General features: G+C 41.4%; 1 protein-coding gene across 6 annotated transcripts in view; it reads left to right on the plus strand.

Moving 5' to 3' along the window:
- SHANK2 (SH3 and multiple ankyrin repeat domains 2) overlaps positions 1–12,449 on the plus strand; it is a 361,673-nt gene extending 349,224 nt beyond the window's left edge. For all 6 annotated transcript variants that reach the window (XM_061462082.1, XM_061462086.1, XM_061462083.1 and 3 more), the window contains one exon: positions 8,271–12,449. In XM_061462082.1, the coding sequence (XP_061318066.1) occupies positions 8,271–8,844 (574 nt within the window). In that variant the 3' untranslated portion in view covers positions 8,845–12,449. The remainder of the gene's footprint in view (positions 1–8,270) is intronic.
- The last annotated feature ends 2,430 nt before the right edge of the window (positions 12,450–14,879 follow it).

The following is a 14,879-nucleotide window of genomic DNA, read 5'->3' on the forward strand; positions in this document are numbered from 1 at the left end:
AGCAGAAGTGAGCCAACTCTCCACAGATACCAAAAGTGTGTTTTAAAAGGTGCTGCAGGCAATTCCTTGTCATCTTAACAGGAGTGGTGTAGAAAGATGTAAATGGAGAAGTTCACTTGTAGAATCAGCAGTCCTACGTGTGAAGCAGCGGTGGTTTGGAAGGTGGTGCCTGGCTGAGCCTGTGCCCAGCTCCTTCCTGCCCCTGGAGCAAGGCTGACACTTTCCCCTCTCTCTGAGCTTCATCACCAGGGGTGGATGAGAGAGGATTGACTTCTGAGCTTGATAAAGAGCATGAAACAGGGAGCAAAAGGCTAATAGCAAAATTTGTCACGGTGGAGAAAACGCTCTGATTTCGTTTCGGTATGCTCTGTATGTTTATGCCCTGAACTGCCGCTTTACATTTCACTTCTGTTCTCAGAGGTGCCTGCAGAAAAGTGATGGATACATGGTAAATGCTTCCCAGACAAAGGTTGAGGTTTTTTACTCCTTTTACTGTTGCCTTATGTTTTAAGAAGTAAAATAAATCACAGCCTTTCTAGCCCAGTTGCACAACTGACATCATTTCTCATAAAGCTGTCAAATATTATGACCAAGGAATACCATCTTGCCAAAATTCCAAGTATTACAGCTAATATTTAAATTTTAAGCTATAATTCCTAGAGGTTTTTGATTCTTCTATAACCATTAGGTAGCATTAGAAAGGGAGTAAGGAGTTTTAGCTCAGGGAAAGAAGGGATTCTGCTAAATTAAAGGACAGCTCATTGGCTCTGCTAAAGGAAGAGTGCTAATAAATGAGTATGCCTGTCCATATCCTTCAGCCAAGGAGAAGTACTGGGAGGTGTTATAAATAGGAACATTGTTCACAGGCTCGCTTGCATGATGTGCCCAGCACTAGCAGCGCAATGAAATTACAAACATAGATTTGCTCATTGGGACATACATGAAGTGACAGGAATCCTAATATCACTATAGGATATCACAGGAGTTACTTTTGCACAGCCAGTAGACATTTAGTTGTAGTTCACTCACGGCGATTGCCCTGTTAGAGTAGCACAGAGGTGAATTAAATTGTAGGTAGTTGTGTAATGGCTTGCTACAGGAACCCATAAAAATACCTTCTCTCTATGTTTTTGATAAATGAGGATTAGGAAGAGATATTTCTACAGTACTGAGCAGCATTTCTCTCTCAATTATTACATTAAAAAACGTCCCTAGACTTGCTTTTTTCTCTGCACATTGCTTTAGCAGTAATTTTACACGGTGTATTTATAGTTTTATGTGGTTCTTATGGAGACACTGAGTTTCAAGATTTTTAAATAGAGCATGGAAACGTTTGGCTGGGAACCATCTGCTGCTCAGCAGCAATGACCAGCCGTGGGATAGGAAAAAGGAGACTGGTAGGGGAAGGAAGAGGAGGAAAAAGCAAAAGGATATGCTTGCTTACTTTGTACTAATAAAAGCATAATTAAAGGGTTTGATCAGAAGATTCTGGAACAGAGCTCCAGATCCCACTCCCAATTTTGGCCATCCTTTACTTCGAGAAATTTTGGTCATTAGGCCTGGCGATAGAGTTTTTATCTGCTGTGTCCATGTCATGAGGCCACAACATCCAACCGCCACTTCCTCCATTTTTGCCCATCCTTCCTTACAGGAAAGGTTGAGGCTGTTTGGATTCAGGGTTCATTTGACCCAGAACTATAGCCCCAGTGATGAGCTCTGGTTGCAACTCCCTTTCCAAATTTGGATATGCACAGGTACAGAGATGGGAAAACCCAGCCTGGGAGAGCCCTGCAGCTTGGCAGGGGATGCTCTGCCGTCAGCGTGTAATGATAGTATCGACCACAGTGCTATAAATACAGCGGTGCTATAAATTCACTTGAGAGGCTACTGACTTTTATATGGAGCTGATAAAAGAAATGGGGAGAAGACTAATGCAGGGGTGTTTATCAGGTTAGGGGAGGAGTGCTCGCTCTGTCTGTGAACCCAGCAGTCGCTTAGCAACATAATGATCAAGTGCAAGCCTGCGAGATCCACTGAATAATGTCAGCTTGATTAATGCAGAATAGACCCAGTGGCTGGGAAGGAGAAAAGCCACAGCTCCCAGTGGAAACTACATCCTTCCCTCCAGCTCCAGTGTGCTAAGAAGGGCTAATGAACAGCAACTGCCGCTGCTGCCATCCCCACACCAAAATGATCAATGGCTTTGCCATAGGGAGAAACAATTTCTATTTCAAACGGTGCTTATGTTTCTCCATCTGTGTTTGTATAATGCCCCTGTGGCCTCTGGGGCAGCTTAGGCATCACTCCTGGAAGTGAGGAATACTTGTTATGAATGTGGTGGTTATGGAGGATGTTTCAGTGTGCAGGATTGGGTCCTCTAGGAAAAATAACCTGGACCGTGTTGGCATAACAAGTTTAAACAGTGAAACTCTCTATGGCCAGGGGGTTTGTCCATCTCTGATGGGGTTTTTTATGACTACCTGGAAAAGTTCCCCTTTTTTCACAAACAGGTAAGGCATTAATGAGTTTAGCAGTGAGTCCTACGTAGAGACTGATCCTACATTTGGTTTATCGTAAAGGGTGTCTGGATTTCACAGATGATGAAATACGTATTTTGTGTGGATAATTCTCAAGCTTTGATTTTCCAGTTTACTGCTGTCCCATTAGATTCATTTCATTTCCTTAACTGTTTGTCAGCCATTTTCACAGGATTGCTTGCTTTGTCAGTAATTTTTTGCGGTGTTTCAGTCATTCCATTTTGTCATTTTTATTTGCTGTCATGACTGCTGTTGTCAGAAGAGGGTCATGCTGAAGTGCCATGAAGTAAGTGATGACCATAAAGCATAGTGTATTCTGTGTTATATACATTCTGCTTCTTTTTAATGCTCACTCATTGTTATTGCACTTTAGTGATTTTGGTGTTGACTTTGTTACAAAGTGCAGTGTGGATTAGATCATCCTAATCCAGAAATGGTAGCCATTCCAGAACCAGACATAGAATGTCCTCTCAAGCTGAACTAAAAGCTACTTTCATTAGAGAAGTATTCAAACAAACATGAGCACGTAAGCCCAGATTCCTGAACTTCTGTCTGAGCACCTAAATAAGGGGGGTGATTTTTCAAGTATGCCATAATTCTGTTGGATTTTTAGAGGTGAGAGGGGTGGGGAGGGATGCTTAGAGTAGTTTTACATACCTGTGTGAGGGGAAGAGTAAAGACAAAATAGCCCTCAAAAGAATTAAGATCTGCAGCAGTTATCACTGTCCAGTCTTTCATCCTTGGAAGTGGTGGGGTTTCCCCCTTTCTCCTCTCAGCTTCCCTTGACCATTTTTCCTGCAGCTCTCCAAGGAGAGACGGCTGAGGCCATCTCCCTGTCCTCTGCCCCATCAGCACCATTTCCTTCCTGACACTTTCGAGACATTTTTGCCACTTGAATGGAAGCTGATGATCTTGAACAGCCTCCCACAGACCTCAGTGATTATTCTTTGCTCCTGCTGAAGTACCTGCCACAGACACTAACCATTTCTCAGTTCTTCTCACTAAAATAACACTATTATGAGAAGCTCTGTATCCTGCCAGTCATCACATCATCCCTTGCTCTTTATCTTCCCCAAAACCAGATAATTATTGTCTTGCTTTCCTACTGTTCAATTTTCATTTGACAGCCCAAAAATAAAGTAAAAATGTAAGAGATGAAGGCAAAGTTTTGGGTTGATGTGTTCTCAAAACCTGTAAGATGTTTCTTGCAGTACCTCTGTATAGGGACTTGCTTCATTTATTGGTTCTCTTGGTCGTTAAGACTTTTTTCTCTAATACAGTGGAAGAAACAGTGAGTCTTTTGGCAAGTTACAGGACAAAACAGCTCCCATCAGAGCTTAATGGTTGTTTGGTTGCAGTGAGCCATCTTTCACCAATTCGCTTCTGATACTAATTTAACAGTAAATTGGAATCCTGAATTTCTGGCATAGAAGCTATTTTGATGGCTTTTATACTTAGAAGCCACATCATTGTGACATAGGAATTATATATTGTGATTTTAATGTGAAGCAACATAATGGGCATTGCAGACAGTGCAGTCTTACAGCAACAAATGTTTGTAAATTGCTACCATATGCTGATTCTAACAGAGTAAATCTTATTTAAAATAATTATCAGACTTTTCACCTTTCTAAAATGAAATTTGGGGTTAGACAGGTTTAATACGGATTTAATATGTTTAGTGTAACAGATGATCAAATAAGGCTTAAGAAATTGCTCTTACTTCTCTGGAAAAGCCACAATACAACAAAACCATGCCTGCTTTCCAGCTGGAATGTGCCTGTTCCTTATTGACCAGGAAACCAATCAGCCATAACATGCAAGACAGCCGATGGTTTCAGGGCTGTATCTGCATAACAGATTGTGTTGGAGATGTCATAAATTACAATTTAGGATGCACAGGAGTTACACAAATAGGCGTGTTTTTCCCTCGGATTACAATTACAGTGGTCTCTGTTACATGCTGGAGTTGACTTGGCAGGTGAAAGAAGGGAAAAAGAAAGGGGAAAAATCAGTCTTGGAGTTAAGGACTTTAAACTGAAAGCCTGGCAGTGCAGCTCTGGGCTTCAGCAGTTGTACATGACCTTCATGAGGGCCATGTCTCTGTGTGAAGGCTGCAGAGCTGAGAGCAGAGCCAGCTGAAGCACAGCAACTGGAGCCTTGCAGGTTGCTGAGTAGTTCTGGAGGCAGCAGGGACCTTAAGCTGCTGTGGTTAAAACTTGTCCTAAACTGCTGTTGCAGCAGTGGGGCCATGTGCTGACTCACAGACCTGTTTGTGTGCCCACGTGTGTGGTAGAGCTAATAACTTTCTTGCAGAATGTGTTACTATAGGATTAAGTCTGTTAATGTTAAGAAAGTGCTTTGAGCTTTCTGCCCAGAGAAGCTGTGGCTGCCCCCTTCCTCACAGTGTTCAAAGCCAGGTTGGACAGGTCTTGGAGCAACCTGCTCTAGTGGAAGGTGTCTCTACCCATGATAGAGGCATGGAGCTAATAAGCTTTAGTTCCCTTCTAGCCCAAACGAGTCTGTGATTCTATGATTCTATGATAAAAGGGTTAGTATAAATGATAGCTTCAGTACTACTGTGACTGGTATTGAAACCTCATAATCAAGTAAAATAAAACATTTTCTTAGCACTGCTCCAGAGCTATATTTTTAACAGTCAGTAGCCCTGAACCAATGTCTTGGAAAAAGCAAGATGCCCACAGATCTTTTAGTGTTGCTTGTAACTGTGCACAGCCATTGCTTTGATCCAGGCTGGCAGAAAGCAAAGTACAAGGTTGGTTGCATTGCTTTGCTCACCCACTGTTTCTGCCCATGGGTCTGAGGTTAGGTAACAGTAGTCCAAGGAATGCCTAAAACAAGAGCCTGCAGTTTCCTTTTGAGTGTTTTGGTTTAGTAGCTTAATATACTTTCCTTAAAGGAACAGTGGCAGTGATTTCCTGAACAAGGATGGGCAGGGAGTCTGTGAAAGGAGCAATAGAGGGGAGGACGAGCAAAAGTGAGTTACAAAGCAGAAGGTGTACACTTTGCCTAGAGCTGTCAGTCAAGTAACAGAAATGATCTTTCAGCATCTGGCATAATAGAAGATATTGCCACAATGAGTGTGAGTACAAAAGCATGATTTCTAGTATTTGTAACACAGGAAAGTTAAGTAAGAGGGTAATTGCAGGTAAGGAGATTGGGAATCATTTTCACATTCATACAAAACTCATCCTGCTTTTCTTGCAGTCACTATGGCAGCATTATCCCAGTCCTTAGCAGAGCAGGTTTTTTGTTGATTTAAAATCATATCATGCCTTATAAAGTGTGTGCGATTCCTAATGCTAAGTTAAAGTAGGTAGAAATAACTTGCTCCCCTTGTTTAGTAGAATTTAATAGTTTCTTGCCACAGACTTTTTTATTTCTAAGAATGCTTAGCTCCAGTGCTGGAAGACAAGGAGAGCCATTAAGCCCCCAAAACCTCACAGGAAACACTCAAAACCTTGCCAAGTGTTTCCTTTCTTTGTTGAATTGCAAAGACATAAGTGCTACAAGTATTGTTCCTACTGTGTTTTAAGTGAAGTACCAATCTCTCAACACTCAAAAAGATCCCCCTGTTCACATTGAAATATATGGAACAATCTGTGGGAGACTGGTGGGATTGCTTATGTGAATAACATGTACATGCTCCAAACAGTTACTCTTAATGCTTTCTTAATAACACAGTATTGGAGCTTTATTTGAGTGAGTCTCACTGTGATACGAGCATGCTTTGAATCTCAGTGTTGTAGTGCTGCAGGTTACCTGATGTCTGGGTTTGTTAATTATGTGCCAAAGCCCCAGAGGTGATACAGGGAGTATGTAGCTCACAGGGCTCACAACAGCAAGCAGCAGACCAAGGAACCGCTGAAAAATGTCTCCAGTTCAGTAAAAGCAAGGACTGCAGGAAGGCTCATACTAGAGAAGGGGATTAATAGTCCATTTGCCATCTTTTTAATTGAAATTTTAACCATTCTTCTGTTCGGGATGTGGGTGACCAAAATCAAGTCACTTACTGTGGAGTTCACAATTACACTGCACTGGGAGCAGTCCCACTGAGACAGGTTAATCCTATACCCCACGTCCTCCTCCCCAGCAGCCACATTACTCTGCAGGAAGGAGCAAAGCCATCACAGTTACCTAGGGCAAAGCAGCACAAGAGGGCCTCTCATTTATGAAGTGAATCTAGTGAAGTGACGTGCTTCAGAGAGAACAAATGTGGGCTTTGACCCCTGCTATATGGATCAGTTCTGGTACTTGATTTGGTGGCAATGAATACAAAATCTTTAAGCAGTGAGTTAGGAAGAGATGGCAGTTTCTTCCATAACAGCACTTTAAATCTTCCTTCTTTGGCTCCATAAGATCTTTTCTGCCCAGTGGTGAAGCTGCATTATTAATGAAAGCATCTGTATCTGACATCATGCACTCAAGTCATCTTCAGTTTTATGCAGGTATGACAGATCAGACCTGTGGGCCATCTGGCATTTGGATACTGAGGGCTTCAGTCAGGGTCTAGGTTAGAAATCTAACAATCCAGATTGTCCTCTGGAGTCTATGGCATTGCTTCAAGGATAAATAAATCCTTCCATTGGTCTGGAAGTGTCTGAAATTCGTTGTCTGAAGGATTTCCTGGTTGGCAGGCTATTTTACAAGAGAAAAACTGTGGAACTTAAGGTACACAGTGGTTCTGTGGAAGATCCTCAAGTGCACACTCTGACTGGAAGACTTTTCTCGTGAAAAGTAAGGGCTCTGGGGTTAAGCATTTTACATTATGATCAAACCTGAACCTGGATCTTCTGCTTCTAAATTTGTTCTATAGCCACTACACAAAAGCAGAGTCATCTGCTCTTTCACCAGCCTGTGAGCCTCCCATCAGAGCTGACCTCTTAGCAAGCTTCACGCCTGCTTAGTTTGTAATCCAGAATTTCCTTTAGGTAAGAGATAGGTGCCAGCGACCTCATCACAACCACATCACCTCTGGGCATGCACAGGAACAAGAATTTTTTCTCCTTAAGTTTTGTAGTGGAACTGCCAAGGTACCATTTCTGTATAGAAAGAAATGGACACAGAAGGCCCTTTATGAACCTTGGAAGGACAGTGTCATTTTTAAAGCACAAAAAGGCCGCCAGAACAGAATAGGAAATAAGAAAAGCTTGTGCAACACATTCTGTGAACAAATGGGAATACAAACATACCCTAAAATACAAACATAACATGAAATGCACTGAGTAGATGTCCAGAGATCCAAGATCCATTGCATCCTATACTACTGTTATTAGCTGTGCTAACAGTGTGTAAAACTGGAAGGTTAAAACTGAACTGTAGGATCCCTCCCCTCCATGGAACGAAGGGAAGACCAACTCCTGATGGCACTTCTTGGGGAGCACAAGGTGCTTGTGTGCTTATTCCACTTGGTGTTTCTCATTTAACCATGAATTAATTTGGTGCAGCCTTAAAAAGGAAGAATGTGCTCTGGAAGGTGTTTTCCTGAACTGCTCATGAGCAAAGGTTTTGTTTTTAACTATGGCTTACCATTGATGATTGTTTTATGGAAAAGATTCCATGATACCATCATAGTACTTTTAACCTCATAGTGCTCATTAAAAAATGGAAATATTGAAGCATTCCAAACCCTTATTTACCACATGTTGATACGGACAACCCTTCAGCTGATGGCTGATGTATCTAACTCTCCATGTCTGTTTGCCATTTCAGGAGCACGGAAGTCATGAGTACTGTCTCAGGTACACGAAGTACAACAATCACTTTTACTGTCCGACCTGGAACCAGCCAGCCGATCACACTGCAGAGCAGGTCCCCAGACTATGACAGTAGGACCTCAGGAGCAAGGCATGCTCCAAGCCCTGTGGTTTCACCAACAGAGATCAATAAAGACATCATGCCTGCTCCTCTGACTGCTTCTGCTTCAGCTTCATCTCCTTCTCCAACTTTGTCCGATGTATTTAGCCTACCCAGCCAGCCCCCTTCAGGGGACTTATTTGGCTTGACCACAGGGCGCAGCAGGTCTCCTTCTCCCTCAATATTACAACAGCCAATCTCAAATAAGCCTTTTACAACTAAGCCTGTCCACCTGTGGACTAAACCAGACGTGGCAGATTGGTTGGAAAGTCTAAACTTAGGTGAACATAAAGAAACATTTATGGACAATGAAATAGATGGCACTCATTTACCAAATCTACAAAAGGAAGATCTGATAGACCTTGGAGTGACTAGAGTTGGGCACAGAATGAACATAGAAAGAGCTTTGAAACAGCTGCTGGACAGATAAGAATAGCTATTTTGCCTCACAAACTTCTGTTGATAACTAGAGATGGGCTGGTACTGAAATACCCCAAATGCCTTGTCTGTCTGCGAGTGCCAGCAAAATTGGGGGGGGGAGGGGGAAAACAGTTCAGTTTCTGGTACTCAGGTAATGCAGACTGTGTGCTACATGCCCAAGCAGAAATTAAATGTTTTACACTAGTGGGGCCATTTTATTTCAAAATTGTGGGGAGATTCGAGAGAGAGAGAGAGAAAATTGTTAACTTCAAAAATCCTATCTCTTGATACTGCCCTTCTGCTGGAATCATTACATGCAGCTTTTCTTTCCATTTAGAATTGCAAGCAGTTCACTTTTGTATTGAAAAGCACTATATTCTCTTCTTGACATTCAGTCTCCAAGCAGGCTTCCTTCCCCAGCCCTTAGTTCATTTTAAGAGGACAGATTGCTTCATTGCCATTCAGACCCATTTTTATCGGTAGCAGAGGCAAAGACAGGTGCTGGAGTTCATATTACTGTTTTTTACTAGTTTAGCTCTCTGACCTGTTGGCAGTGAAGCTGGTTGTTCTGCTGGAATTAGTTCAAAGGTAACCTTGCTCTGTTTTACCTGGTATTTCTTTATTTCTGCAGTTATACGTAGCACTCTTCCAAGGTGGCAGAACAAGTTCAATACACGCTCCATTGACTTGACCTATAAGACGATGCAGACGTTGCGTAAAATCCGAGGAGGAATGCACACTTAGAGGTACAACAAAATGAAGCTAGTTTGAACCTGAGACCCCCAGTTTTCAACCAGCTAAACTGCTGCTAAGTTGCAGTATGAACTCTGCAAGCCAGTAAAAATTTGGGGTTTGGTACAGATGCATCTTTGGACCTCACAGTCAGATACTCAAATATGCCGAGCCCCAAGAGATGCTGGTTAATTCAGTGAGTGGTAAGTGCTTAGTTAGTTTGAACATCAGGCCAAGAAAGAAGAAGAAGATAGATGAATGTTCCCATTGAAGTCAGTGGGAAGGTTGCCAGTGTTTTAAGTGAAGAGAGGGATTTCAGCCTTTTAGCAGAAATGGGAACGTTTCAACTCATTAGAAAAGCAAAAAAAGGTAAGAAGGTGATGCCAGGATGGAGAGTAGTAGAGAGTATCTCGGCATGTGTGTGTTCCGAGGGGCCAGGAGAGTTGGGTAGGCATCCAACTTCTCATTTTTGTCACCGTTAACAGGTATTGGCTTCTTGGCAAGGAGAGCAGGCTGAGCACCTCAGGGGCTCCAGCCATTTCTTTGCATGGCTGTTGGTGCAGTCACAGGATTGATGCATGCACCCTGTGGCCCAGCATGGACTGGGGTGGTGGGGAAAAAGCTCGAGGGCTTTCCAGGAGACTTCAGTCAGCAGGGGAGAAATACACAGATTTGGTTAAAAGTCTGGCTTTCCTTTTTATTTCCCTTTTTTTTTAAAGTTAACAAATCTCTCTCTGCATGTTTGAGCTCCCCTTGTAATTTACACCTCTTCATAGCTGTGAGTTTTGTAGGTCTTTATTAACGTAATACTCAAGACGTTCAAGGTGGGTAAATTGTGTGTGGACAGCTAGACTGCCTACCTACCATCCTTCCAGGTTCTCTTACATTTTGGAAGGTACCTGAACTTTCTTTCCTTGATATGGTCCTTGATATGGTCCAGCCTATCTCTAATTTTTTTATTGTGATTATTTTTGCTCACAAACAAGTGTCTAATTAGGTCTGCAACAGCCCTAGTATGAGTACATAAAGTTTAGCATTTTAAATATCTTTCTTTACTGCAAGTTTAAATAGTTGTACAGATAGTTTATAAGCACAATATTTTAAGAAAATAAGTGGCTGGTCTACTGGCAGCCTTTGTGCCACTTCTGTGCTAGGAAGTTAAAAACAAAAAAAAAAACATAAAAAGACAAAAAAAAAAACACTAAAAAAATAAAACTTTTGTGGTTTACTACTATTTCTGTGGAATAATGATAAAGTCTTGACCTTTTTAAAAATCAACCTCATTTGGATGCATCTGAACCAGCAGAGCTATGTTATATTTTCTATCTTTGCTAGAACTTCTACAAAGGAGGATGAATCTTTCTTCAGAAGTGGTTAACAGTTACCAATTCATTGGATACTCATAAAATACAACTTACTCACTTAGCCTCCTGCCCCCTTTACGGAACAACAAAGATCTTTTGACTTAAGACCTGTTCCTATATTTGTATTTGAAAGTTCCAAGTAACCTTGTAATAAAACCAAGTGTTGAGGCGTTTTCCTTTGAGGAGTACTGAGTTTTTCCGTAGGCGATGTAGAAATCGGCAGTGTCATCCAGATAGGCGATACAGGCAACTTGAGGCCATCAAATCCTTTCTAAGAGGTGTAAAAATGGTGATTTAGCCATCATTGTCTTCCATTTGGTGATACAACAGAATTCAGTAAATAAACCACTAACGCCATGATCTCTTCTTTTTTTGTTTCTTTGGGTACAGTTGATCTTACCTCTGTAACGTGTGCCAGAAAATGCATTAGGAAATACGGTAGTAAAAGCAGATGTAGAAGTTGACTTTTAAGCTGCTTTTTAATCACAACATTCTTGTTGAATTTACGTTGAACACGTGCTGACATACACGGTAAATTACAGGTGACAGTAATCCCTTTCTTACACAGGTGTGTTTCTTGTTCGTGGATCTTTTCAGGTACTGAAAGACTAGGTACAATATACCATTAGTAGAAAAGAGGTTTAAAGAGCTAATGAAATAGTTTATTTTTTACCTTGTGTCTTACAAAGTAAAGGTGAGGAGACCTGGGTGGACCTAATTTCCCCACTAAAATACCCCTCTGCCAAGAGGAATCGGTCTCTAGCTCTGTGCGAGGATCTTGCTCCAGAAAGCAATAGTAACAGATAACGACGTTGCCTCCGAGTATTTTCACCAGTCTGGAAATGTTGGGGGGGAGGAGAGAAGACCCATTTCTTTCATGCTACTATGATAGTGCAAACCAAGTTGTTAGAGATCTCTGAAATACATTCTGATATTCTGGGTTTTAGGATCAACTTTTGTTTATACACTGTAATTTAAATAAATTGCATTTACATGCCTAGTTTCTGTAATATTTGTGTATACAATACCAAAACCTTACAAGATGTAAATTGTGTATAACTGCACAGACTCCTTGCCCTAGGTGTCTGAGAACATTTTAAGTTGAATTCATATATTATAAAATGACTAGATGTGACTGTTGATTTACAGAATTTACATATCACAAAAGTTAATTATTTGTGGGACTTAAGTTAAGAAAAATAGTGCTTTTTTTCCTCCGTTCTTAAAGAGCATTACCCAGTTGATCTGGCGATGATTATGTGTATGAGCCACAAATATTGATGATTTTTTCCATTACATCTTTTCTTTTCTTTTCTAGATATTACTCTGTTTCTCGCTATAGTTTGTGTAACAACTTGTGTTCACGTTCTCTATGTTGCTGTAATTTTTGTGCTTTAATTCCTCTGATTTCGACTGATTAAACAAATCAAGCTCCTGTAACTTGCACTTTTCCCCAATCCTTAATACTCTTGTATGGCAACCAAAATTACTGTAAGAAATAAATATAATATTGCACTAAGGTTGTGGTTCTGATTGCAAACAGAGAACACTGTCTGGATTTTCATTAAAAAAAAGAAAAAGAAGTTGCCAACCCCCTTGCAATCTGTTATTGAAAGCGCATAAAATGCTTTAACAAAATGTAGATAAAGGTGAAATAATTGATTTACCTTTTTATTTCTTCTTTTTTTTTTTTTTTTGGTTAAAGCATTCCTTATGCCAAACACTAATTCATTTCCTGAATGTCTGATTCATGTTTTGCTATTGGAAAAGTAAAACTTTTCAACAAGAGGGAAAAAAACCTCCGTATCTGTTTGCCTTAAGGTGGATTTCAAGTGATGGATGAGTATTCTCTTCCCTGAGCACGTGTATGGGAATGCAAGCTCTGCCCTGCCTGCTGCTGGTGGTCTCAGGGCACTGGGGCTGACTCTGCTCTGCAATTCCATATGGCACTGAAAGGTTTGGGAGGGAGTTTTGGGGAGGTTTTGCAGGGCAAAGCAGCTCCATGGAGAAAAGGATCTGGTCGGTGCTCCTTGCGTGTCTTGTGACTGGAAAAATGTACCGGTGGGGTTTGTTTGTACTGTGAATAAACAAGGCTCAAAATGGGAATTCCAAGGGAACCATTCACATCTTTTGGCTGAATCTAAACATTTGTTTTTCTATTTTCAAATGGTGATGCAATGAAGAATATTTTTTACTTTTCTTTTCTAAGATACTGGAATAAATGCCTAGAACTGTTGCCATTTGGTTTCATACGTTCCTTAACTACTCTTTCCTTCTCAGATGTTGCTCTAGTTCATCATTTTTGTAGTTACCTGTTATTTCTCTCATATTTTTCCAACAACAATTCGCTTGGCAGCTTTGTTTTGTTGAAAGAGAAAACATCCTCTTTTTATTTCAGGTATTGTGGTAATGCAGTGATAAACCTCTGTGTATCTAACTGAAGTGTGGTATTGGAGAGTGCTGAGTTGCTGGCACAGGGTGCCCAGAGATGCTGTGGCTGCCCCATCCCTGGCAGTGTTCAAGGCCAGGTTGGATGGGGCTTGGAGCAGCCTGCTCTAGTGGAAGGTGTCCCTGCCCATGGCAGGGGTTGGAACTGGATGAGCTTTAAGGTCCCTTCCAACACAAACCATTCTGTGATTCTATGATTTACAGTGCAGAACAAAGAGCACTTCCCAATTGTCAATCCTTGTTGGTCAAAAAAAAGAGATTTGGTCATTGCTGTTGTGCTGTGTGTTGTATCCATGTGTTGTGGGTTTTTTTGTTCTTGATTTTCTGTATTTTCCTGCATTTTGTAGTCCTTCATTCCTTTTGTCCAATACCATGAAAAGCCCCAGCAGCTCTGCTGTCTCCATTGTAACAGTACCGCAGGAAATGAGAGGGTAAAATTTGTACGTGGCTTAACAGTTTTCAACCTGGCTCAACTACATCGTATTTAACATGAAGAGCTTTATCTTCAAGGTCTTACAGGACCTGCCAAAAAGAGCTCGTGGTGCTGGGTCTGAATTGCAAAGTTCATGTCACTGCAATAGGAAAACTGATTAGAATAACAGATGATTTCCATCTCATTTTGAAACATATTCAGCATCATGAGACTGGTTTGAAGTTCTCTGTTCCAAACAAGTAAACAAGGGGAGGGGGAGAATGAAACCAGACTGTTCTTTTTGGTTCACTTTGCTTCCATAAACCCGTGCTTGGTGTAGTTGACATGTGCTGTGTGTCACATACAAGGTAACTACAATAAGTGAACCAAGTGGACTTGGTGCTTTGAAGTCTGAAACAAACTGGTTCTGTAACGCTGACATCTAGTGGAGCTCAATGGATGGTCTCAGAGCAATAGATGGGTTTGAAGATATGTATTGATTTGAAACTACTGTTGTTCTTCCTACAAGGTGGCATTTTAGCCAATTTTTTATTATTGAGACTTGGCCTGGATATTTAAGTCAGAAAACAAAGGCTGACTGTATCATTACACACATTATACATGGGGTGAGGAATCTGTAAAGCTCTGTAATGGGTTTTCTAGTTACATGTGGTTGGTTTCTCAGTTTATGTTTACAGTGTTCGTGCCTCCATACTTGCCTTCATCTGCATCAAGCACGTGCTGTAATGACAATATGGGTTTGATCTCCAGTGCTGTAAATCTCTCTCGTGCTCTTTTGAGCCATGTCAGACATTGCAACCTGGTGACCGGCAGATGCTGCAGAGCCAAGCTGCACGAGAGGGACGGGTGCTTGGGTGAGGGATCCATTGGGAATAGCTGGTGGGTGATTTCCCAGGTGGACTTGCAGAACTGAGGTTTGGTCTCTCAAGGAAGACCTAAGTATTCCCTCAGGACTAATGGTGGAGGGAACACGTGTACGTGTGTGAGTTCCTGTGTGCTTCTGATGTAAAGGTGCTTGAACAGCACGTTGGGAATTCATGTACAACTAGGGCACCGTGTTGCATGTGC

Source organism: Pezoporus flaviventris, unplaced genomic scaffold, assembly GCF_033815535.1.
Source record: "Pezoporus flaviventris isolate CSIRO_AGI_PZ_B2104156 unplaced genomic scaffold, CSIRO_AGI_Pfla_v1 ptg000035l, whole genome shotgun sequence".
NCBI classification, from domain to species: domain Eukaryota; kingdom Metazoa; phylum Chordata; class Aves; order Psittaciformes; family Psittacidae; genus Pezoporus; species Pezoporus flaviventris.